Source organism: Arachis hypogaea, chromosome 3, assembly GCF_003086295.3.
Source record: "Arachis hypogaea cultivar Tifrunner chromosome 3, arahy.Tifrunner.gnm2.J5K5, whole genome shotgun sequence".
NCBI classification, from domain to species: Eukaryota; Viridiplantae; Streptophyta; class Magnoliopsida; order Fabales; family Fabaceae; genus Arachis; species Arachis hypogaea.
Genome location: NC_092038.1, coordinates 3,070,782 through 3,097,472, shown reverse-complemented (window position 1 = coordinate 3,097,472; position 26,691 = coordinate 3,070,782). Strand labels below are relative to the sequence as shown.

General features: G+C 32.4%; 4 protein-coding genes and 1 long non-coding RNA gene across 6 annotated transcripts; 4 read left to right on the top strand and 1 right to left on the bottom strand.

The window, feature by feature from the left end:
* The first annotated feature begins 1,728 nt into the window (after positions 1–1,728).
* Positions 1,729–3,939, top strand: LOC112788171 (uncharacterized). Its single transcript, XM_025830419.3, has 4 exons — positions 1,729–2,128; positions 2,228–2,453; positions 2,705–2,832; positions 3,479–3,939. The coding sequence occupies exons 1-4, from the start codon at positions 2,078–2,080 to the stop codon at positions 3,488–3,490; spliced, it is 417 nt and encodes a 138-aa protein (XP_025686204.1). The 5' UTR covers positions 1,729–2,077; the 3' UTR covers positions 3,491–3,939.
* A 752-nt stretch (positions 3,940–4,691) lies between these two features.
* LOC112788160 (uncharacterized) lies at positions 4,692–5,698 on the bottom strand. Its single transcript, XR_003195541.3, has 2 exons — positions 5,496–5,698; positions 4,692–5,338 (listed from the first exon to the last, which is right to left on the bottom strand). It is a non-coding gene; the product is annotated as an uncharacterized lncRNA (long non-coding RNA).
* A 4,665-nt stretch (positions 5,699–10,363) lies between these two features.
* LOC112788144 (ATP-dependent zinc metalloprotease FTSH 8, mitochondrial) lies at positions 10,364–13,227 on the top strand. The gene is made up of 5 exons (XM_025830418.3): positions 10,364–10,954; positions 11,031–11,253; positions 11,435–11,509; positions 11,733–11,863; positions 12,675–13,227. Exons 1-5 carry the CDS (start codon positions 10,904–10,906, stop codon positions 13,050–13,052), a joined length of 858 nt encoding a protein of 285 aa, XP_025686203.1. The 5' UTR covers positions 10,364–10,903; the 3' UTR covers positions 13,053–13,227.
* A 1,180-nt stretch (positions 13,228–14,407) lies between these two features.
* LOC112788098 (ATP-dependent zinc metalloprotease FTSH 3, mitochondrial) lies at positions 14,408–19,544 on the top strand. 2 transcript variants are annotated; one of them, XM_025830415.2, is made up of 8 exons: positions 14,408–15,069; positions 15,171–15,396; positions 15,585–15,656; positions 15,878–16,017; positions 16,765–17,238; positions 17,417–18,184; positions 18,490–18,717; positions 18,949–19,544. In XM_025830415.2, exons 1-8 carry the CDS (start codon positions 15,019–15,021, stop codon positions 19,429–19,431), a joined length of 2,442 nt encoding a protein of 813 aa, XP_025686200.1. In that variant the 5' UTR covers positions 14,408–15,018; the 3' UTR covers positions 19,432–19,544. The 2 variants fall into 2 exon arrangements, with proteins under 2 accessions (XP_025686200.1, XP_025686198.1); XM_025830413.3 differs by having other exon boundaries at positions 14,567–15,069; positions 15,582–15,656.
* A 1,089-nt stretch (positions 19,545–20,633) lies between these two features.
* On the top strand, positions 20,634–25,673 carry LOC112769288 (uncharacterized protein C24B11.05). Its single transcript, XM_025813758.3, has 8 exons — positions 20,634–20,830; positions 20,917–20,982; positions 21,067–21,167; positions 21,252–21,289; positions 21,408–21,498; positions 22,355–22,681; positions 23,240–23,305; positions 25,337–25,673. Exons 1-8 carry the CDS (start codon positions 20,761–20,763, stop codon positions 25,433–25,435), a joined length of 858 nt encoding a protein of 285 aa, XP_025669543.1. The 5' UTR covers positions 20,634–20,760; the 3' UTR covers positions 25,436–25,673.
* The last annotated feature ends 1,018 nt before the right edge of the window (positions 25,674–26,691 follow it).

Genomic DNA, 26,691 nt, shown 5'->3' with positions numbered 1-26,691 from the left:
ATTCTCAACCTCAACATTAAATGTATCACATTATAATCAATCCTCATTCACATTATAATCAAAAGCCCTAAATTTTTGAAATTTTGGAGAGAAGAACTGAGAAGATTTTGTGGTTACCTTTCCAGTTTCTTGGATGGGTTGTGTAGAGCTCTTCACAAGGAACGCGTAGCTGCAAACGGTGCGGCGATCGGAGCTCCATAGCTCAAGATATGGGCTCAAGAAGATGAGAGTGAATAGTGTTCATGGGGTTTCTTCTTCCCCTTCACTTTCAGCTGTGTATGTATGTGTTTTGAGTGTGTTGTTGCTGAAATAGGTTTACTTAAAGCTCTTATATATTTTGGGCTTGGGCCCAACTTGGGCCCGGTCCAACCCGTTAGCGTTTTTAGCTCGTTTGCTCCAACTTCGGGCCAAACTTTTAAAATTAACACCCAGTTTTCGACTTCTACTATTTTTCTAAGGTTTTTGACTTTTTTCACTTTTTCTTGCGCAGTACCGGGCAGACTTGAACCGGTTTGACTGGCGGTTCGCGGTTTTTTACGGGTTTTCACCGAAAATACATTTTCTGACTCAAAAAGACCTATTGAATCCAAAAATCATATTTAAATCCTCAAATTCTCACTCTAAATTTTCAGAACCTAATTTGGGCAATATTCATTACTTAATTAAACGATTAATTAAGCTCGGTTCTTACACCAGGCGCAATGGCGGCGACGACGACGACGACTTGTCCTTGGGGCGACGACGGTGGGAGCAACACGGTGACGGAGAGAGCGCAGGCGACGAGAGAGAGAGAGAGACGGTAGAGAGAGAAAGAACTCGCACAAGTGAGGGTAAAGGGTTTCGCATTTGAATTTAGCATCAATTTTACCGTCAAATTTCCGTCGGATTAATCCGATGGTACGTCACCTAAACGGCGCGTTTCATTAAACCTTCATATCGTTGGAATTTTCTAACTTTTTGATGCTAAAACCGACGATAACATTGCCACGTGTGACATCTATTTTCGCGCCAATACTTACCATCAGCTTTAACGACGGAAATTATAATCCGACGGTAATCTTTTATAGCGACGAATTTTTTCTCTTTTCTGTCAAAAAACCTGCCGTTAAATCCGATACTATTAGTCCGTGCTAATTTCGATAATACTCAATATTTTTTTGTAGTGTTAGCGAGATACTTTTTGTGTAACTTTAAGAAAAAAAAAAATTTTTCGCCCATTGCGGGAAGAATGAACCTTCTACCTCGCTGTTCAACACTACTACACATTGCCATCTTTAAGAATAATTCTAAAAAGAGTTTCATATCGAAAATTTTTAGCCTTAAATTAATTCCATATCAAAACTAAGTTCTGTTTTTTCTCTCTTTATATATAAAATTGCTTTTGATAAATAGTAAAAATTATACCTAACTTTTTAAGAAAACATATATTATATCAATTTTTATTTAGAAGAATGTTAAGAGACCAATAAATCTTATAATTTGTAATTATTAATTAGTCATTATTAATATTTTTAATGATATAAAATTATATCTAATGATATAAAATTATTATTTTTTTACTAATCAAATACTAACCAAATTTAATAAAAGTGTTCTCTTCTAAACTTTTTCTTTTTTTTATTCTAATAACTAAACACTTCTCTTTCTTAATCTATCATTTAATCGTATTAAGTATTTAGTGAACTAAACTAACTTTAAATACTTAAATAAACAATATAAGATTGGTTCTACTAACCCACCCCATAATTTCCTCCAATTAAACATTCCTCTCCCAACTTCATGCGACATGCATGCAGGCTGCAGCTATATCAGATAGTAATTAGCAAGGCAGTTAGGTAGTTCATGAACAAAGAGAGATAGTATAAGAATTGGGTCAACTGGGCCTCTAATTTTAACCAAAAGGCATATGATATAAGAAATAGCCGAAATGCTGCATCCTGCATCTCTAATTCTCTGTTATAAAACTGCCGATATTAACACACTTCCTCATTCTTTCCCAAATCCTTTGTTTAGATCTATCCAATTCACTCTTCATGCTTAATTCTTCTTCTTCCTCTGTCTGTGTTTTCTTCCAACCATGATTTTTTCACGGATTGGGCGCTCACTCTCGCGCTCTTCACGCGCCAAAGTAAGAAACCTTCTCCCCTTTTTTCCCCTATTTCGATCCGTGTTCCGTTTGCTCCTCAGAATATAGAGTAAAAGTTCCAACTTTGGATTTGGATTGCAGGAATATTTGCGCGGTGATGCGAAATTGGGAACCCTTCTCGGAGCTACGCGAACGAATGTGCATTCACAAGGAACAGAGTTGGGATTAGGGTTTTTCAGGGGATATGTTGCTCATGCTAGAGCTCGTGGAAACGGAATCCTTTCCAGTTTGCCTGATTTTAAGTGTGTTCCGGCGAACCCTAAGATTCATTACCGGTTGTTTTTCAGCGAAGGACCTAAGAAGAAGAGTAAGTTAGGGCTTTTGCTGTGCCATCTGTGTACTGCGTGCGTCTGTATTGCTTTTATTGTGTGAAGTTGATCATCGCAATTTGTGTGATTGGTGCACTAATATCAACTAATAATAGGTTAACAGTTGCTTAACTTTTGTGTAGTTCTTATGGACTGGTAGATGCTCTTTTAATTTTTCTTTATTCTTCTTGGGTTTGGCGTATCGTGCTATAACTTTTGTAATGTGTACATTTGCCCCTTCTAATTTCAGAAGAGCCAGAGACAAATACAGATGATCACGGAAATGATTACTTTTGTCCCTTTAAGCTACTTTTTATCTCTTCTTTGGTGATGGTGCTAATCACGGTTGCATTATGTTATCGTCGTGAAGGGCAACAGGTAAGGATATTACCAGTGCCTGTTGCTTGGTTTGAATTTGTTGGATCAGTGAAATTGGGTTGAGTTGAGAACTTGAGATATACAAATACCTGCTTTTCATTTGATGAAATCAGTGATTTCAAATGCATGAAAAGTTCACCATGTATTGCCCAGATAAGTGATACATTTTGCCTCAATTGTCTTCATCTTTCAATGTATTGGGATACATGGAAATAGCAGAGCTCATAAAAACTGGTGCTATTTTATATCATGCATCACACTACGTTGTTTGCTGAATTCTTTTGATGCTACATCAGTATCTTTTCTGAGACCTGCATTTTTTATATCATTAGGAGCCCTCGCTGATTCCTTGTCTTCTCCTTAGTCCTTATCCTCATTTGCATGCGTGTACCCTTGGAAGTTTTATTTTCAGGGACTCTTGTATTGAAGCTCCATTAATAATTTTAATGTTTGTTGCTAGTTTTGAATTTTGTTTGAGCTGTGAAGTGCTTGCTATAATAAGGATGACTTTGCATGATTTTTAAGATGAGAATACACCACTGTTCCTCTTGGCTATAAGATGGTTTTCCGTGTCTGATTTTGTTAGTTTCTTTGGTTTTGTAATAGGATTTCGTGCTGACATCAGGAATAATTTGACTATGTGCAGATTAACTTTTAGGAGTTTAAATATGAGCTTTTGGAGCCACGTTTAGTAGACCATATTGTTGTGTCAGTAAATAAGTCAGTTGCCAAAATATACGTGAGGAATACTCCACGAAACCAAACAGACAGTGAAGTTGTCAAAGGAACCCTCCCCGCGAAGGGAACTGGTGGGCAATATAAATTTTATTTGAATATTGGAAGTGTGAAATCTTTTGAGGAGAATTTAAAAGCAGCACAAGAAGAACTAGGCCTTGAACCCCATGATTATGTTCCTGTTGCATATTCTTTTGAAGTGGATTGGTGGGAGCAGGAGTTGATGAGGTATGGTCTAACAGCGATTGCTTTGTTTTCGGGATCCTTCCTGTTACTCCTGTATATGACAACGTGATTGTAAAGTGGACTTCGTGTTGGTGTAGACTGACTTAGCAATCCATTAGTCCAGATAATAAAATTTAACTTCCACAAGACAGCAATGTTACTAGCCTTAATCATAAGGGCGAAATCCTAAGAACTCAAGTAACACAAGTAATTGGTGCCTATGCAAGAGAAGTATTTCTCTGGATATATTTCCTATGTACCCTTTTCTAAGATAAAAGGATACTTTTATTGGGTATCTATAAGGATAAGATCGATACTCTAATAAATAATAAGAATAAATTACTAAAACTGACCCCGAAAGATTTAAATAATTACAAATCTGACCACGAAAGAAAGGAAACTAATTTGTAACTCTGAATGATCCATTCCGTTCGGCAAAACTATCTAAATGTCCATTAGGAAACTAATTTGTAACTCTGAATGATCCATTCCGTTCGGCAAAACTATCTAAATGTCCATTAGGGATGGATGACATTAGTGATTTAGCCTTCCTGTCAATGTTACGGAATATACTAACTAAATGTTCATTAGGTTGCGTTTGTTTTTGGAGACAAGACAGGACATGATACTAAGACGGAAACAATATTCGTGTATTGTGTTTGAATATGATGGACAAAACACTAATGTAATATCCTATATTATGTTTGGATAGATATGGATAAAACTCAAATATTATGCGAAATGACTAAAATAGTCAAGTCATTCCAAATTATTTACATCAAGTACAAATTAATTTAATAAAAAATAAGAGTATGTAGGAGTACAAAAAATTACAAGAAAAATTGGTCTACAAACCAATAAGATAAAAATGATATTAAAGTAACAAAATTAAGAATAAATAAAGTAACATAAAGTAGAAAAGTAAATTAAGTCTCCATTAATACAACATGCCATAGAGAAGAGAATGAACTATAAAAAGGAATAAATTAATTATCCAATCAACTAAGAAATTATACCAAAAAAAGAGAGTATCTGAAAAAAAGAATGTAGAAAAAGAAGAATTACAATGTAGAAAAGAAGCTAAAATTAGGAAAAATAAGAAAAGATAATAGTAGAATAATAAAAAATATATATTGATAGGAAAAAGAAAAAATTTTGATAACAAATTTCGTGTCCACCTCTTTAAATCCCGTGTCCATCATTGTCCTTCGTAAAAGGATGAACACAAAAATAAAAATTAGTGTCCTGGAGACAATGTATTCTGTGTCCATGTCTCTGCCTCCAAACACATTCTAAACATTCGTTATCCATGTATCTTTGTATTGTCTCCGAAAACAAACGCTACCTTAAGGATGAATCGACATTGTTCCCAATCTTAAAGATAAAGCGAGAGGGGAAAATGTCTGGGCATAAATTGACGTATACACAGTCGTTGGTAAAAGCAGTCTTTCTGGGTCTGCAAGTTCATGGATGAAGGGCGAAAGCAAAGTTGATGGCAAATGCAACTGTGGTATGGACGTGGTTCTCCTTGAGTTTGGCACAGCTCCTTAATTTAAACAACATTCAATCAGATGTTAAAACCTTATCTAACCCATTCGTCATTTAACCATTACAAGTATTTCGGTGTTATCCAGAGGCTAACATAAGAAAAAATTAATTTTTTTTAACTTCAAAAGAAAACCTAGAACAATTTACGAACTTACTCAAGTATGTGTCGTCGTTTTGGCACCGAGGAGTGAATCTCCTTCCTGTAAGAGACAACCCCTCACGCATTCTGATTGATTCTCCACCATGAGAATGTTAGTATTACCTAACCACTACTCTTTTCAAACTACAACTTCAATTGTGATCAAGTTACAGAGGACTCTGTTAGGGCAAGGATTTCATGAGATAAAGAGCGCAAAATGAAGAGTCACACTCAGAGTCTTTCCAATAAACCACCATTCTCAATAATTTTTCTTTAATTTTAAAATCGAATATCCCCGTCAGATGTGACACGTGTTCAGTGACGTTGATAGATAAGCTAAATCACTATTACAAAACCAAAGAAACTCCTGAAAATGGTATTTCTAGACCTAAACTATTTACTGCTTATGCTGCTCCTGCAATTGATCTTTATAATAATACTCCATCTACTATTAAACAAGCCTTTAGTTGTGATCATTGGAAAAATGTTATGATTGAGGAACCTAATGCTTTATATAAAACAAATACTTGGACTATTACTAATCCAGATCCAAATAAACAATTTATTGGTTGTAGATGGGCCTACGCAATCAAAAGACAACCAGACGATATGGTTCTTAAGTATAAAACAAGGTTGGTTGCTAAAGGCAACCATCAACTTGAAGGTGTGGATTATGACCAGGTTTTTGCACCTGTCATAAAACCGGCAAACCATATGAATCATTTTAACGATTGTTTTATCTTGTAATTAGCCAATTAAGCAATGTAATTAAATTTAATAATGTTTTCCTAAATGGGGATTTAACTAAATTGATCTATATGCAACAACCTCCTGGCTTTCATTGTGGTAATTCTTCTCAGGTTTGCAAGCTCAACAAATCTCTTTATGGCCTCAAACAGCCCCCTCGTGCATGGTTTCTTAAATTGGCATCCACTTTATCTTCATTTGGTTTCAATAATACTCGTTCACATCCCGATGATTTCAAGTGTTAAGTTATCTAGTCAAGGTGCAAAATCCTTTGATAATCCTACTCTTTATAGATCAGTGGTAGGTTCCATTTAATATGCTACTTTAACAAGGCCTGAAATTAGTTACTCAGGTTGTTTGCCTTTTCTGATTCAGATTGGGGGTCTGATATTGATGAACGAAAATCCACCTGTGGTTATTGTGTATACCTTGGTTCCAATTTAAATCTCTTAGTCAAGTAGAAAGCAAAGCTCAGTTAGTAGATCCAGCACTAAAGAAGAGTACAGAGGGATTGCAGCAGCTGATTCTGAATTGATTTGGATTCTTGACTTGTTAAAAGAGCTTCGCATCACACCACATGGCATTCCTACACTTTACTATGATAACATTTCGGCTGTTCTTTTGGCCGCAAACCCCATTTTACACAGTGGCTTCAAGTTGTTCACATAAGTGCCCTTGATCAAGTTGTAGATATATTCACTAAATCAGTTTCTATTGCTCTCTTTGATAAATTCAAAACCAAACTCAAGGTTACTCCAAGATCCACCTTGGTTTGAGGGGGAATAATAGTGACACGGTATAGGGATGTCAATGGGGCGGGGCGGGGGCGGGGGATGCCTCCCTGCTCCCCGTCTCCGCCCTCAGATTTTGTCCCGTCCCCGTCCCAATCCCCGCCGTGGGGAGATAATTGCCCCATCCCCATTTTCCGCGTTCTCTGTGTTCTCCGCGGATCCCCATTCTCCATCTCTTTATGTTGAATATTTATATGAAAATTACAATAAAAAATAAAAAAAATGACAAAATATTATTACAACACATAAATATACATGTCTTATCCAAGATTACAACTTACAAATCAAGAAATATAAAATAAGAAATCATAATCCATAAAACGAAATTTTAAAATACAACTTCCATTCTTAAAAAAAGCCATAAAATAAAGTCTTCAACTTCCAACAAACAACTCCATGTTCTCTGTTAAAATAAAACACAAATATGAATATGTTAACATACATCATAAAAAAGAATATCATATATTTAATATGAATTTGACATAATAAAAAAATAATTACCTAAACTCCTAAATCCCCATATCCATCACATAGTCCCAAGGAATTGGAATTTTCGACCCTGATTTATCTATATTATATCAACCAACAATTTACAAGAGTTAAATTTAACATGAAATTGAACTTTAATATGAAATAAAATTTGAGTTATTAGAACTTTTACCTGAAGAGTGTATCCGGTGCTGAGTGCAAATTAACGCCGCAACAAGTTCACAATCCAATTTATTGCGATGTGGATGTATAACTCGACCACCGGTGCTAAAAGCAGACTCTGAGGTAACAGTAGAAATAGGAATGGCTAAAAAATCTCTTGCAATCTTTTGTAAAGTTGGATATTTCACTCTAATATTTTTTCAGTAGCCCAAAATGTCAAATTTTTCTAAATTTGTTTTATCTACCATAACACTCTCTTCCAAATAGAAATCCAACTTAGTTTTCGTGGCGCAGTCTTCAGATGTATTTTTCACAAATTGCAAGTAGATAGAGTTAAATTTTCTCTTTGAAGATCCTTCATCATGTCCAACATCCAAAGTAGAAGTTGAATTATCATCATTTATTGCTATTCTTTTAACCCTAGCCTTAAGTTGATATTCACATACTAATTCTTCCATCATTTTCTTCACCTTGCTCAGATGATTTTCACTTTGAGATCCATATATTTTAGGAAAAAAAATTTTCAATAACTTCATCTTATACCTAGGGTCTAAGATAGCTCCCACAGCCATGACTTCATTAATTTGATCCCAATACTTTTCAAACTTACTAATCATATTTATTGCTATTCTATGAACTATCTCATTTGAACTACACAACCACTCATTTAATGTCAATCTCATTTCACATACCTTGGGAATGTACAAATTTATCGTTGGATATAAAGTGCTAGAGAATAATTCAGTCACACTATAAAAGACTTCTAATTTATCAACAAGTTCATTTGCCATTTCCCACTCATCATCAGATGGTACAACTTTATACAGAGATTCACGGTGTCTTAAACGCTCAAAAACTTCTCTATATGGCAAAGCAGAAGCAAGCATTAGATAAATTGAATTCCATCTAGTTCTACAATCAAGTGCAAGCTTTCTCCTATAATTAATATTTAATTGCCTACAAGTCTCTACAAATTTTTCTTCCCTCTTCTGTGTTGCAACCCAAAAAGAAACACTATCTCTGATTTTTTCAATAGAACCATATATTGCATTCATGCCATCTTTCACAATCAGATTAACAATGTGAGCACAACAACGCATGTGAAAAAATTCCCCTCTCTTAACAAAGTTAGATGATGAAATCTTATCAAGTAGAAGATGAATCATGGCATAATTTGTACTATAATTATCAACTGTTAAAGTTGATAATTTTCTATCTATGTTCCAATCATACAAGAAATTCACCAAAGTATCACTAAGAACTTCAAGCAGTATGAGGTGCAGGCACATATGCAAACCTAGAATAATGTAAATATAATGACATTAAAAAATCAAATATTTAAAAGATGCTAAAAGCATAAATAATACTTTATAAGTCGACATTGCAAGTTCCAATCATCATCAATAAAGTGAGCTGTAATCGTCATATAGCCTTTGTTTTGACAATCAGCACTCCACATGTCAATAGTTATAGCAATGCGGCTTGAATTTTTTCCCAACATTTTTGCAATGCGCGGCGCTCTATGCCTCTGTGCGAATTGGGATTCTGGGAAGAGAAGAAATTAGGGTTTTCACTTTTCAATATATATATATATATATATATATATATATATATATATAATATATATATATATATATATATATAAATAAAGTGAAATGACTAAAAAACCAAAATAAAAACTAAATTCTTAAGGGTATTTAAGTAATTTAATATATTCGGGGAGTGTGGGGAATACGGGGACGGAGACGGGGATCTCCGTTCGGGTCCCCGCATCTACTTTGGGAGAATTTTGTCCTCCATCCCCGTCTCCGCAGAAAAAATTTCCCGGCATCGGGGCCCCGTTCGGGACGGTCCTCGTGGGGATCCCCGCTGCCTGGGGATTTTTGACACCCCTAACAAGGTAGTAACTTGAATGTCAAAAAGTTTCAAGAATCAAGAATCAAGATTTGACTTGTCAATTCTTGATCTCACTTTGTTATACTTTCTGTTATAAGTCACTGCAGTATGTGTATTCAGTTACGACTGATCCAGAAATAGTATCATGGGGCCAATAACATATATGATATTAAAAAATTATGCAAAAAATTATATAATATAAAATGTATTACAAAAATATACTGATAGAGAATATATTTTAAAGTACAAAAAATATGTATGTACTTTTTATTAACGAAGTGGTCAATTCTTCATTTCATAAAATTTATCGATAATAGAATTTGTGTCAAATTTTTCAGCAATTTTCTTTTCAATATAATTAAAAGACAATTAGAAAGAAATTTATCTTTCATTTTGTTTCTGAGTTATTTTTCACAATATTCATAATTGAAAAAGAATTCTCAGTTATAGTAATTGAAATAGAAAAAATTAATACCAACTGAATCAAAACAAAATCCTCACAAAAAAAATTTTATTTTATAAAATTTAAAAAATTTTATTTAATTAAAAAATATTAATAATAGTATCTTTCATATTTTTTTAATATTGTTATTTATTATATTAAAATATTTAAGTTAAACTAAACTTTTATTTATATTAGATTAAATATTAAATAAATTTTTAAAAAATTAAATTGTACTTAATAATTTATTAGTATTAATTTTTTTTTAAAAGTTGGGGCCGAGGCACTCGTGCCGTAAGTCCGTCCCTGTATACAGTGCATATATATATATATATCAACCTTAGAAGACTGATAAATGTACAATTCATACTAACAAAACTCAGAGATAATACTTTTGTATAGTTTTTTTTTTTCCTTCCTCATACACACTCTTTGTTTATCTAGCTATTCTTTTACTATTGGAATTCTATTTAAAAATTTATTATTAACTAATTAATTACTTTATGCACATAAGATATTTAAATTTTCAATATTTTAATTAAGGAGATGAGTGAGCTAATTACTAAACTAACCTTAATATGATTGGTAACCGGCGTACTGCCTCAAGGAAATGGCCGAAATGCTGCGTCTCTATTACAAAACTGCCTTACCGCGTCGTTCATGTTATCTTCGCCACCAATAATATATTAATAACACACTCATTCTTTCGCTATTCCATTCTTCAGATCTATCCAATTCAACCTTAACGCTTGATTCTTCATTCTTACTGTGATGATTATATTTTATTTTTATTTTTCTAATAAAAATTTAGGATAGAATTATTATATATTTATACTTCAATCAACTTCAACCTGCGACATAAGTATATAGAATCTCTGTTTGCGTCTTCTTCCAACCATGAATTTTTCAAGGATTGGGCGCTCACTCTCGCGCTCTTCACGCGCCAAAGTAAGAAACCTTCTCCCTGTTTTTTTTCCCTCTTTCGATCCGAGTTCTGTTTGCTCCTCAGAATATTGGATTGCAGGATTATTTTCGCGGTGATGCGAAATTGGATACCCTTCTCGGAGCTACGCGAACGAATGTGCATTCAGAAGGAACGGAATTGGGATTAGGGTTTTTCAGGGGATATCTTGCTCATTGTAGAGCTCGTGGAAACGGAATCCTTTCCAGTTTGCCTGATTTTAAGTGTGTTGCGGCGAACCGTAACATTCATTATCGGTTGTTTTTCAGCGAAGGACCTAAGAAGAGTAAGTTAGGGCTTTTGCTGTGCCATTGGTGTACTGTGTTCGTCTGTATTGGTAGTGGAAATGGATCTGATTCTGTTATTGCTTTTATCTGCTGAACTGAGCTGATTGCTTTTGCTTTAGGGATTGTATGGATTCAGTTTTGCAATTTTCTGATTGATGTTTGTTGTTGTTTTCTTGGCAGATTTTGAGGAGTTCTATCCCAAGGAGAAGGAGGAAATTCCAAAGGGGGAGGAGGATAAAAAGCATGAGCCTAAAGGTAAGAAAAAAAGAGAGGAGATTTTGTGTAAAGTTGATCATCGTAAATTGTGTGATTGGTGCACTAATATCAACTAATAATAGGTTAACAGTTGCTTAACTTTTGTGTAGTTCTTGTGGACTTGTAGATACTCTTTTAGTTTTCGTTTATTCTTCTTGGGTTTGGCGTATCCTTTACGTACTATAACTTCTGTAATGTGTACATTTACTCTTTCTAATTTCAGAAGAGTCAGAGACAAACACAGATGATCATGGAAATGTTTACACGATTGAGATGCCCCTTATGGAATTTATCATCTCTTGTTTGGTGATGACGCTATTTGTTAAAGTGTTTTTTCATCGTGAAAAGCAACAGGTAAGCATAGCTTTAAGTGTATTACCCGTGCCTGTTGCGTGGTTTGAATTTGTTGGATCAGTGAAATTGGGTTGAGTTGAGAACTTGAGATATACAAATACCTGCTTTTCATTTGATGAAAGCAGTGATTTCAGATGCATAAAAAGTTCACTATGTATTGCCCAGATAACTGACACATTTTGCCGCTATTGTCTTCATCTTTCAATGTATTGGGATACATGGAAATAGCAGAGCTCATGAAAACTGGTGCTATGTTATATCATGCATCACACTACTTTGTATGCTGAATTCTTTTGATGCTACATCAGTATCTTTTCTGAGACCTGCATCCAATGTATCATTAGGAGCCCTCCATAATTCCTTGTCTTCTCCTTAGTCCTTATCCTCATTTGCATGCGTGTACCATTGGAAGTTTTATTTTCAGGGACTCTTATATGAAGCTCATTTAATTGATTTACCTTTACTGATTTTACTAGGTGAATTTTTCTATGGCTAAAGTTATTCATATTGTAAAAATGGTGTATCTGCTACATGAGCTCTATGCTGCTGTCAGTGACAGCATGCTTGTATTGATGCTCCCTTAATAATTTTAAATACTGTTAATTTCAAGAATTTGGTTGTTGCAAGTCTTACATCTTGCTTGAGCTGTGAACTGCCTGTTATAATAAGGATGACTTTGCATGATTTCTAAGATGAGAATACACCACTGTTCCTCCTGGCTATAAGATGGTTTTGTGTCTGATTTTGTTGGTTTCTTTTGTTTCGTCATATGATCTCGTTCTGACATCAAGAACAATTGGATTATGTGCAGATTAACTTTCAGGAGTTTAAAAATGAGCTTTTGGAGCCAGGTTTAGTAGACCATATTGTTGTGTCAAATAAGTCAGTTGCCAAAATATACGTGAGGAATACTCCTCGTAACCAAACAGGCGGTGAAGATGTCGAAGGAACCCTCCCCGCAAATGGAACTGGTGGGCAATATGAATTTTATTTCAATATTGGAAGTGTGAAATCTTTTGAGAAGAATTTAGAAGCAGCGCAAGAAGCACTAGGCCTTGACCCCCATGATTATGTTCCTGTTACATATTCTTTTGAAGTGGATTGGGATCACGAGTTTATGAGGTATGCTCCAACAATGATTGCTTTGCTTGTGGGATCCCTCTTGTATATGGTGACAAGGAGATTGTAAGGTGGACTTGGTGTTAGTGGCGGCAGTGGTAACAAGGTTGCTCGTTTTGTAGACATATATATACACCATAAGAGAGAGAGAAAAAAAATCTAATTAAGAATATTCTGGTTTTGGGAAATAAGACAAAGCAAGAATAATATTATTAACTACATGTTAATTAAAAATTTATTGTTGATACTTGGATCCAAATTTTCATAAAAAATATCATATTAAAGATTTGAAATTAAAGGAAAAACTTATTAGTAGAAAAAAACTGTAAAACTGTATATTTCTAATGGCAATATTTTAATATAGCAGCGTTATGATTAATTCTTGGCGTGTTTCATTCTAACCATCAACCAAAGTTTTTGTCGCCAACACTCTGGCAATAGCATGCATTGGCCAGCAATAAGCTAAGTTATTGAATAAAAGATGCGCATGTTTAGACCTCTTGCCTTCTTTTCAAGAAAAATAAAAAATTTAATAAAATGAGTATTTCTAAATTCAAACATAGTGTCAATTAAATTATGAGAAAATGAAAATATAAGAATCTAATTGTTCTTGAATTAAAATAATTAAATTCAAACATAGTATTGATTATAAAATTAATAATGATTAAATTCCTTTATTTTCACACTTTTAACATTAAGATCCTTTTTCTTTTAAAATTGATTGATAAAAATCGTTAAATGTATTAATAAATTTAACTAAATTATCATCTTATGACTTTCAGTTATTAATTTTACATAAAATTTATTGCACCTAAATTTTTCTATCATGTATGTTAAGCCCACAAATATTTAAAATTATTACTAATGAGAAGCTTATCATATATTTTTAGAGTACATGTTAGCTAAATCCTAAATATAATTATACTCACATCCAAATCTTTTTATGAATTAAATTCAACTAAGTTAAACAATAAAACTTTGAATAATACTAGTCATAATTGTTTTTTGTTATGTTCGACCAACTTAATTGGATTTGGTTAACAAAAGATTTGGATGTGTAGTATTATTCGGCTAATAGGATCTATATGTATAATAAAAATTTAAATTTTCAATATTTATTTAAACAAATGATGAACTAATCACTCAACTAATTTAAATTAGTTACCTGATCCATTGGTTAAGAGGATGGCTGGTATGGTTTTTTAAGAAGCCCAAGGTTTTCTTTTTTAAATGAAAACATTGGGCCATTAAGTGGGCCTCTAATTTTAACCAAAATTCATATGATACAGTACTGTTGCCTCAAGGAAATGGCCGAAATGCTGCATCTCTATAACAAAAATGAAGAAATAAGAGGCTGCACCTTATTTTGCAAAATCTTTTCAACTAAATTAGTATAAATACAGTAAATCTATAGTTAAATATACTGAATTAGACTAATTGTTTGGATCATCATTATTTTCATCCAAACAAGAAAAAAACTTTGGATCATTACTTTCGGATCATGTGATTGGCTAACCATCCTAACAAAAAATATCAACAGGTAGGGTGAATTATTGACCTGATTACCCAGGCCAACTTTTAGTTATTCATCTCATTTGATTTTTTCTATCAACATAATTCATTTTTGTTTGGATGAAGAACCTGTGGGTCGAGTACCGTGTTTGCCAAGACAATTTATAAAAACTAAGAAAGCAAAAGCAAACGTGCTTCTTTGTTGACCTCTAATGACATTTTATAAACCAAAGGCAACGTCGTTATTTTCCTAACCAAACACTGCGTTAAACCACCGCGTCGTTCATGTTATCTTCGCCACCAATAATAACACACTTCTTCATTCTTTCCCAAATCCTTTCTTCAGATCTATCCAAGTCACTCTTCACGCTTAATTCTTCATTCTTATTGTGATGATTGTATTTTGTTTATTTTTTCGAATAAAATTTTAGGTTAGGATTATTATATATTTATACTTCAATCAACTTCAACCTGCGACATAAGTAGATAGATTCCTCTCTGTGTTTTCTACTTTTCTTCCAACCATGATTTTTTCAAGGATTGGGCGCTCACTCTCGCGCTCTTCACGCGCCAAAGTAAGAAACCTTTTCCTTTTTTTTTTCTCCTCTTTCGATCCGAGTTCCGTTTGCTCCTGAGAATATAGCGTAAAAGTTCCAACTTTGGATTTGGATTGCAGGATTATTTGCGCGGCGATGCGAAATTGGGAACCCTTCTCGGAGCTACGCGAACGAATGTGCATTCGGAAGGAATGGAGTTGGGATTAGGGTTTTTTAGGGGCTATGTTGCTCATGCTAGAGCTCGTGGAAACGGAATCCTTTCCAGTTTGCCTGATTTTAAGTGTGTTGCGGCAAACCCAAAGATTCATTACCGGTTGTTTTCCAGCGAAGGACCTAAGAAGAAGAGTAAGTTAGGATTTTTGCTGTGCCGTTTATGTACTGTCTACTGTGTGCGTCTGTATTGGTAGTGGAAATGGAACTGATTCTGTTGTTGCTTTTATCTGCTGAACTGAGCTGATTGCTTTTGCTTTAGGGATTGTTTGGATTCAGTTTTACAATTTTCTGATTGATGTTTGTTGTTGTTTTCTTAGCAGATTATGAGAACTTCTATCCCAAGGAGAAGAAGGAAATTCCAAAGGGGGAGGATAAAAAGCATGAGTCTAAAGGTAAGAAAAAAAGAGAGGACATTTCGTGTGAAGTTATTATGGCAAATTGTGTGATTGGTGCACTAAGATCAACTAATGATAGGTTAACAGTTGCTTAACTTTTGTGTAGATCTTGTGGACTTGTAGATACTCTTTTAATTTTCCTTTATTCTTCTTGGATTTGGTGCATCTTTTACGTGCTATAACTTTGTGATGTGTACATTTGCACCTTCTAATTTCAGAAGAGTCAGAGACAAACACAGATGATCATGGAAGTTTTCAAGAGACTTTCATGAAGCAAGTTCAAAATTTTATCACTCCTTTATTGGTGATGGGGCTATTTCTTGGATCATTTAATTTTGGTCCTCGTGAACAGCAACAGGTAAGCATAGCTTCAAGCATATTAGGAGTGCCTGTTGTGTGGTTTGAATTTGTTGTATCATTGAAGTTGGGTTGAGTTGAGAAATTGAGATATACGAATACCTGCTTTTCATTTGATGAAACCAATGATTTCAAATGCATGAAAAGTTAACTTTGTGTGATCAGATAACTGACACATTTTGCTGCTATTGGCTTCATTTTTTGATGGATTAGGATACATGGAAATCGCGGAGATCACAAAAACTAGTTTTGTGCTATATCATGTATTATACTACTTTGTTTGCTGAATTCTTTTGATGCTACGCCAGTATCGAGCCCTGCATCCAATATTTCATTAGGATCCCTCCATGATTGCTTGTCTTCTCCTTAGTCCTTTTCTTATTTGCATGTGTGCACTGTTGGGATTTTTTTTTTCAGGGACTCCTATATGAAAGCTTATTTCATTGATATACCTTTCCTGATTTTACTTGGTGGATTTTTCTTTGGCTAAAGTTATTCATATTGAAGCTCCATTAATAATTTTGCATTCTGTTAATTTCAAGAATTTGGTTGTTGCAAGTCTTAAATCTAGCTTGAGCTGTGCACTGTTTGCGCTACTTTTTATAAGGGTGACTTTGCATGATTTCTATGAGAATATACCACTATTCTTCCTGGCTATAAGATGGTTTATTGTGTCTGCTTTTGTTAGTTTCTTTTATTTCATTATTATGATTCGTGTTGACATCAAGCACAATTTGACTACATGCAGATTAGCTTTCAGGAGTTTAAAAATAAGCTTTTGGAGCCAGGATTAGTAGACCATATTGTTGTGTCAAATAAGTCGGTTGCCAAAATATACGTGAGGAATACTCCTCGTAACCAAACGGAGAGTGAAGTTATCCAAGGAACCCTCCCCGCAAAGGGAACTGGTGGGCAATATAAATATTATTTCAATATTGGAAGTGTGGAATCTTTTGAGGAGAAGTTAGAAGAAGCGCAAGAAGCACTAGGCATTGACCCCCATGATTATGTTCCTGTTACATATTCTTCTGAAATGGTTTGGTACCAGGAATTGATGAGGTTTGCTCCGACACTGTTGCTTTTGGGATCCCTCTTCTATATGGGAAGGAGAATGCAAGGTGGACTTGGTGTTGGCGGCGGTGGCGGTAATAAGGGTGCTCGTGGAATATTTAACATAGGGAAAGCCCATGTTACTAAAGTAGACAAGAATGCGAAAAATAAGGTTAATTGCTTTATTCTTCATCTTTTATAAGATGGCCATTTTTCTGAATCATTGTTTAACAGCATGTTTCCAGTTGCTCTCATTGCCTTGCAATTTTGGTTATTTATTCAAGGGAGATGTAGGTGGTGCAAAACACAGTGCAGATACAAATTTCTTATTTCTACTCATATATTTACAGGTTTTCTTTAAAGATGTTGCTGGTTGTGATGAGGCAAAGCAAGAAATTATGGAGTTTGTCCACTTCCTTAAGAACCCAAAGAAATATGAAGAACTAGGGGCAAAAATCCCCAAGGGTGCTCTCCTGGTTGGTCCTCCTGGCACAGGAAAAACCCTTTTAGCAAAAGCAACAGCAGGGGAATCTGGTGTTCCATTTCTTTCGATATCTGGTTCAGATTTTATGGAGATGTTTGTTGGTGTTGGACCATCTAGGGTAAGAAACTTGTTTCAGGAAGCAAGGCAGTGTGCCCCTAGTATTATATTTATTGACGAGATTGATGCAATTGGTCGAGCAAGGGGACGTGGAGGTTTCTCTGGTGCAAATGATGAACGTGAAAGTACATTAAATCAGTTACTGGTGGAGATGGATGGTTTTGGAACCACTGCTGGGGTGGTTGTACTTGCTGGAACAAATAGACCTGATATCTTGGACAAAGCTCTACTTAGGCCAGGGAGATTTGACCGCCAGATAAGCATTGATAAGCCCGATATTAAGGGTCGTGACCAGATATTTCAGATCTACTTGAAAAAGATCAAACTTGACCACGAGCCTTCATTTTATTCACAAAGGCTTGCAGCCCTTACACCAGGATTTGCGGGAGCAGACATTGCTAATGTTTGCAATGAAGCTGCGCTGATTGCTGCAAGGGGTGAGGAAACACAAGTGACAATGCAACATTTTGAAGCAGCTATTGATAGGATCATTGGTGGTTTGGAGAAGAAGAACAGGGTAAGTTCTTTTTTAGATTTAGCTAAATGGATTTTTAGCGTAAAATACTACAATTGTCAGTGTTTTCCTTTCATCAAAGGTTATGGTGGCTAAGAAATAAGAAGGGATGGATAGGTTGTGTGGGTTTGGTTGTGGAAAATAGCATTCTATTCCAAGTTATATGTATTGTTCAATTAAATATGTAATCATATCTTATTGCTATAATAGATTGAAAATGTTGGACTGTTTAGAATCTGGAACTCTTGACTGCCTTTTTTCAACTTATTATTAGAGTTTCTCTAATAATATCTATGGTTTTCAACCAGGTGATAAGCAAGCTGGAAAGACGTACTGTAGCTTACCATGAATCAGGTCATGCCGTTGCAGGCTGGTTCTTGGAACATGCCGAACCTTTGTTGAAAGTTACTATAGTTCCTCGTGGCACAGCAGCTCTTGGGTTTGCACAGTATGTTCCAAATGAGAACCTTCTGATGACAAAGGAGCAGCTTTTTGATATGACTTGTATGACACTAGGTGGTCGAGCTGCTGAGCAGGTAATTTTCTCTCCATTTATATGTACTTGTCTTTTCCCATCACCTTTTTGTTTCTTCCCCTTGTTATTCTTTGTTGTAGTTAATGTTTGATCTGCTATTAAGAGAAGTAATGATGCTCATTGCTTAATTGCTGATTTTTCAATCTCAAGTCTTTATTACCGCCATATGTCATGGTTTACCAAACTCCAACCTTCAATGACAATAATCATTTAATTTTCTGCGGTGATGTAGATTCTCGTAGGAAGAATCTCAACTGGTGCGCAGAATGACTTGGAAAAAGTGACCAAGATGACATATGCCCAAGTAGCAATCTATGGTTTTAGCGACAAAGTTGGCCTCCTCTCTTTCCCTCCAAGAGAGGATTCGTTTGAGATGAGTAAACCATACAGCAGCAAGACAGCTGCGATCATTGATAACGAAGTCCGGGAATGGGTGACCAAAGCTTATGAACGGACGGTAGAGCTCATCGAAGAACACAAGGAGCATGTTGCTGAGATTGCAGAGTTGCTTCTTGAAAAGGAAGTACTTCACCAGGAAGACCTTGTTCGAGTTCTCGGAGAGAGGCCATTCAAGCCTGCTGAACTCACCAATTATGATAGGTTCAAGCAAGGTTTTCAAGAGGTAGAGGAGAAGGTTGTAGAGAGAAGCACAGTAGAGAACCCTGAGGATAGTGGTGGTTCTTCACCCTTAGAGCCCCAGGTTGTTCCCACATAGTTGAACTAGTTTCTGTCTGTTATTTGTACATGAGTTTGTTGTTTTTCCATTTCCTGGTATGATAAGGACATGACCTTTTATGATAACTGCAACAAGGAAAAATAATTCGTCCCCGATTTTTCTTTAATGGTATATACTGACTTAATAAAACTTAATTTCCACAATCCACAGAAATGTTGAGCCATTTAACTCCATGACAGTACGAGTTGAATAACACTCTTGCTAGTGTTAATCATAATGGAGAAATCCTAAGAACTCAAGTAACTAACATAAGTAATTGGAGCCAATGCAAGAGAGGTGTTTCTCTGCATTATTCACCATCTAACATTCTAGTTTTCTATGTACCCTTTTCTAAGAGAAGATAACTACAGTATTGAGATTAATGTAAACATTTTTAACGGTACAATACTACAATGTTAAAAAGAGCAGTGCAATATCATAGAAAAAATTGGAGGAATTTAATAATGTTACAGCTTGATCCAAACCAATAAATTCACTAACAGAAGAGAATATAAACCATAAATTTCACTAACATTTTATGTTTTACAAACTCTTATTTTGTTCACCTTTGCACAGCTATGATATTGCAGTCGCATACAAGTAAGCGATATCAAAAGATATATTACATAAAACTATTAAATGATATTCGAAAAGTTATGTTAGCTGGCAAAAATACTTCTGAAAAATGTGTATTTAATCTGATTTTTTGTGAAAATGTTTAGATAATTATTTGGAAGGTACATACAAAAAAGTGAAAAACTGAAGGAAAATTTAATTACTAAACCACATTTTTCTTTCTTTCTTTTTTTTAAATTCGATTATAAAAAAATATAAAAACTGTAAAATCACTAAATTTTAAGAATAAAAATATCTTTTTTTTAATCATATTTGTAAAAAGCTGTATTAAAATTCTATTTTTAAAAACTTTTTTCATAATATATATTTTATATATGATAACTTTTGTCAAATTTTTAAATTCTTCTAAACCTGATTTATCGTTAATATTTTTTTGAAATTATTTTTATCAATTACTAGTAGTGTACTCTTATGCACTTATGGTAAACATAAAATCTGGAAAAGTATATATCATATTTAGTATTAATTGCGTCAAACAATGTATTTATTATGGTTTGACTGAAAAAGTTGTCTCGTTCTTATGCTGTAATTTCTCTAATTCATTTTTCATTCCGTCAAAAGTTTGTTAGAGACTCAACACACAAAAGTGAGGAGAATCTTCTACTTCAATTTTCCACAAGGTTTTTTCTTTTTACGTTTAGTTTTGTTTACTTTAATTTGTATACAAAGTAGGCCAACTTAATTCAGGTGCCAATGGAAGAAAATAATGGACATGATCTGTTCCATGAAGCTTCAAAGGCTAAGTACGATTGTCTTTTGTTTGGTAAGGCCTTAAATTCATCACAATTCACACCAATAATGCTTGCATTTCTTTCCAATTTATATGTTAATTTTGCCATGATTTTTCAGATCTTGATGACACCCTTTATCCTTTTAGTTCTGGTATGACAGTCCAGATCGGAGAAAAAGTTATAGGTAATGAACTTATTACATATTGAAGATTTATTTAATAATATGAACTTATGCTTTTAATTAAATGTTGAATGAATTTCACAACAGAGTATGTGGTACAAAAGATTGGTATAGAAGATGTGTCTAAGGTCCGTGAATTGTGCCTTGCGTTATATAAGACTTATGGAACAGTATTGGCTGGTTTCAAGGTATAGTCCAGAATTATTGCATTTTATCTGTCTAAAGTCTAAACCATTAACGAACTAATTTCTTTTTTCTTTTCTCTTTGATAGGCATTTGGACATGATTTTGACAATGAAGAGTTTAATAGGTGATTATTGATTTGATTTTCCAATTTATATATTTCACTATTTGGCAAATTCTATCGTTAATCATCATCAAGTTGAAAGTTGAAACTAATGTGAATATGTTATTTTGTGTTTGAACAGTTTTGTACATGAGGCATTGCCATATGATGATGTACTGAAACCAGACCCTATTCTAAAGGACATTTTACAAAACCTGCCTCTCAGAAAGATTGTAAGTTTCTCTATTATTTTATTTGGACCACAAAGCTTGGACAAATTAATTTTAAAATGGAACCCAAGATGAAATACGTGAATATGGAATTTTTGTTTTCTATGGAGAGTCTAAGCATGTTTCTCCCAAGATGCTAGATACTTGAATCCAAGTATCAACTCAATATGTAAAAGCATATATCTCCCAATTTACAAAAAGTTAATTCATGAGAATGAATCATCTCATTTTTTTTAATTTTTTGTTAAATATTATTTTTTAGTTTCTTTTTTAGTGGAATTATAAAAAAATATGTGAGAAAAGATATTAAATAATAAAAAATTACAATTGAAAAAAAATATTAAAAAAATCTATTCTGTAGAATCTATCATTTCAGTTTACAAAAAATATGTTTTCAGAGACTGCAAACTCTTTTTTTCTAGGAAAAAACTTTTTTCACAAATTACCAAAAACTTAAAATAAACCTTCTTATTGGGAGAAGCCTATCACTATATATTTCTGCATTTCACTCACAGATCCCATTTGAAGGCATTACACCAAAACCATACCCATATACGAAATTTCAGCCACAAAACTTCTCCATTTGTTTTTTAATAGTTTAATAATTCTCTTAATTTTTATAGTTTTACCAAATTTTTAATTATGATCCTATATTTTTTCTAATTACAAAATTATATTAATTTTAATGTTTTTTATGTGAAAAGGACCTAATTACAAAATTAAAAGCAATGTAGAGATTGAATTAAAAAGAAAAAAAATGTATAAAGATCTAATTGAAAATTTAGTGAAATTATAGAAACCAATAGCGTAATTAAACCATTTTTAATTTATTTATCCTTTTTTAATTTTTTGCTTTTAGATTTTTACGAACGCAGATAATGCTCATGCCGTCAGAGTGCTTAAAAGGCTTGGACTAGAGGACTGCTTTGAGAGAATCATAGACTTTGATACTTTGAATTCCTCCAATAATAACATAATGGATCCTGCTCATGATTACCAACATGGCATTGATGGTGAATCAAAGCCAGTTAGTGCAAGAATATGTGAGATTTATGAGTATATGAAAAACCCTCCTGATTCTTCTTATATAGACACGGTGCTTCCTAGGACCCCGGTTGTCTGCAAGCCCTTTGAATATGCATTTCAAAAGCTTTTCAAGATTGCTAATATTGACCCTCAAAGAACAGTAAGCACTCTAATCCAGTAAATTTAATTAACTTTTTGCTATGTCAGTGTCAGTTGCTGTTTTATTTTGGGAGTATATACAATACATGCATGTTATTGATGAATATCAAATTATCATAGTAGGGTGGTTTAATTATTTACATAAAAATGTTTTCAGGTAAAAAGTTATTTAAGATGTGAGTTACGTATTATTAAAATATTATTAGAATGATTAGTAATTGGAAGTTAAGTTAATAATGACTAGTAGTTAGTAGATAAATATTTATAAAATTAGTTGATAATATTTCTATAAATAGGATCATTCTTATATTATGTAACAATAATTTTACAATAATATTATCTTCTACCCCTGTCTTTTACATGTGATCTTATTGGTTCATATAATTTAGTGAACTATATTAAATTCTCTAACAATTTTTACCAATTATGTCAATTTAATCACACTATTATTATTATTATTATTATTATTATTATTATTATTATTATTATTATTATTAATTGTGATAGATGAGATTGGTGATTTACATGTTTTTTTTTTTTGATAATTTGGTATTTGCAGCTGTTCTTTGATGATAGTATCCGCAACTTACTGATGGCCAAAAGCTTTGGCATTCACACTGTCGCAGTAAGTACAATTTCATTAATTATTTGCTACTTAGGATATATATTTGGCGTATGAATGAATTTTATTTATAATTAAACTTAATTACACAATAAATTAATTCATATAATCTTTCATTCTGTTCGATTTCACAAATGGGACAAAATTCGTCGGGACAACTTGTATAATTTGTCAAAAAAATGGTGGGCCAATCTAAAAATTTTAAAACATTATAATTAAAAAATTCGTCTAACTTGCATTGTTTAATTCGTTGGTTTTGGTAGGATGGATTTTTTCGACGCACCTGTTTTTTTTTATAATTGAAAATGTTATAAATTATAATTTAGATTATGTTTTATATTTAATTGATTAAAAATTTAAAATATTAATTATATATTTTAAACTATTTATTTTATTTTTTATAATATTAATTTTATTATTTTATTTTAAAATTTTTGTTATTGATTATGTTTATTACATATTTAAAATTATAAAAATTTTAATATTTGTGAATTTAAAAAATATATTTTTTTATACTTTTAAAAATTATAAATTTATTAAAATAATCGTTAAATTATATATATTATCTAATAGGTGAAAATTCAGTGCAGTCGACTTCACGTGAAGTTGATAACTGAGAGCCGTTAGATAAAACTTTGGTCAAATAAGTCAAATCATCTAATGACTCTCGACATAAAGTTGACTACACTTAAGTTTTCACTTATTTAATATTTAATAGTTTATTACCAAAAAATAAAAAATTGACCAACTTAGCCGGTCAACTTACCATTAGATGAAAAAAAAAAATTCTGAATCGTTTCACCAGGTAGGACAGGGTGGCCAGACCGCCATTCCCGTTTGCCACGTTTGCCCCCAACCAACATTGCCTTAATTATAAATCTATTAAATAAGCCATTAGTGTAGCTAGCAAACTACCTAGTTTCCTTTTTCTTCCTCCAAATCTATATATGTCCATTGACATTTAATGTTATTTATGATCATGTTCAAAAGAGAGAAAAGGTTACTTTTTTTCTGCTAAATTTCAAGTGCTCTTTTTAGTGTATTAGGGCAGTAAATAAGCATATATCTTGTGAAAAAGTCACACTCAATCATCCGCTCAAAAAAATAAGAAAATAATTTTACTACTCCTTAGAATACTAGTGCAATTCACACGCAACATATTTTTATTATTTTTCTTAAAATACCTCCTTTTACTCTTCAATTCTACTTTATACTCCATATTGTTTGCTCTTGTGTGTTTCTATCATTCTTTCTATTTATCTCTATACTTCTTTCATTCTTTTCTCTTATGTTAAAATACATAAATATATAATAATTAATTTTTTTATACACTTAACATTTTTGTTTTGATTTAGGAGTAATCTAGGTAGAAAATTAAAATGTTAATAGATAAGAAGTAACATTATGCACTCCATGAAGAATATAATTCATAATGATTAAAATTAATTAAAAATGAAATGCTGATAGTATGTAGTGTGACTGTGTGAGATTGTGAATTTAATGTAAAATAGTTCAAATTCAAATTACGAAATATCACATGGATGCATTATTATAATTACAATAAATAACTATCTTTAACAATTTAATTTTTTCTTTAATATTTTACTAATTTTTAATATAAAATAAATAATAAAATGTGGACTATTTCAGTTTTTAGTGCATGCTAATCCACTAATAATAAATATTATATTGTAATAACATTTAATGAGATCATCAGTGCATCGATCAAAAATATAAAAACAAAAATAGACTTTTCAGTACGTATTAATATATAGTAAAACAAAATTGAAGAGAAAGAAAATTAATATACTTGATAAAATACAATAACGTGAATTACATTTCTAATTAATTACTGCAGATGGAAGGTAAAATTTCACATGCAATTATCGTATGAAATTGATAATTAAAAATCGTTAAATAATAATTTAATCAAATTGTTAAATCATCTAATAATTTTTAACTATTAATTTTATACGAAGACAATTGCATTTAAGTATATATCCGAATTAAATTATATCTACATGAATCATGCAGGTGGGTACTTGTATTGAAACTGCAGGAGTAGATCATTCATTGAAGAGCATCCATGATATCAGGAACGCATTTCCAGAGCTCTGGGAACAACGCCCATGAAAACTTTTCTTTGGAATTATTTACATGCAAATTAAACGTAATATCTCATCAAATTTGATAAGGAAGTGCATCCGAATGCCTACATGCACTTGTGTGGGACAATTATGCCCCATTTAAATTTAGGAAAATAAATAATCACTATGTATGATTATCTTCATATTTAAAAAAATTAATTTATGTGTGAACAAATTTATGTTATTAAAAATTAACACATCTATAAAAACTATTGTATTATATACGTTTAATCTATTTAGATTTAGAAAAAAAAATGCTCAAATAAAAATAAACAACTAATAATAATAATAATAATATGTAAGTTAATAATTATATTTATTTAATATTTCACAAATATATTATATTCTTAGTATCAACTTTTGTCTAGATATAATGTTTGTTTGGGTGTCATTATTTTATTAAAAAATATTTTTTTAATGAAATTTTTTTTTATTTTTTAACGTATTTAACAAATTTTTAATAATAAAAATAAAAATATTAAAAAAATAAAAAATAAAAAATCTTTTTTTTTGAGAAGCTGTAATAGCTTAATAGCTTATGAAGTTTATCAAGGAGTGGATTATATTTTAATATATAAAAGTTGAGTGTACCAAACAAAACTATGCTGAATCATAGTTAATTACATATACTTGAGACGTCATTGGTGACCACAAAAACGAGTGTGTATATATATAATTTGAAATCATTTCATCTCATGCTTTGAAATTTAGGGTCTAATTAATAGTTTAAGATTATAATTATTAATAGAAAATTTAAAATTTTATTATTTTTTATAAAAGTAATTTTAATTAATAATTTGAATATTTGTTTTTAGAAGACATATTAACTAATAAACTCTAAAAAATATTTTTAAAAAATTAATTTAAAGATGTGTAATATTACTTTCGATAAAAAGACTATTATTCTTTTATGTTGTCCTGCATTCGTGTATATATCTTTAGTGAGAATTGATTCAACATTGCACTAATGATACAATAATTCAAGTGATAATTGGAACTTGATTCTCTTAATAATAAATTCCATATAATGTTGACACAAACAGTGCCAGTGCGCGTCACACAGATAATAAATGAAAATAAATAAAATTAAGAAACCTATGTTTACATTGGGCTGCTTCAGTTTCTTTTTTAAAAAATATATATATCAGTATAAAATTATTTGAGCAGAAGAAGAAGACACGGTCGTTGGTTGTTGTAACTGTTATATGAGAGACTTGAAGATGAAGAAATAACTTGTCAAGA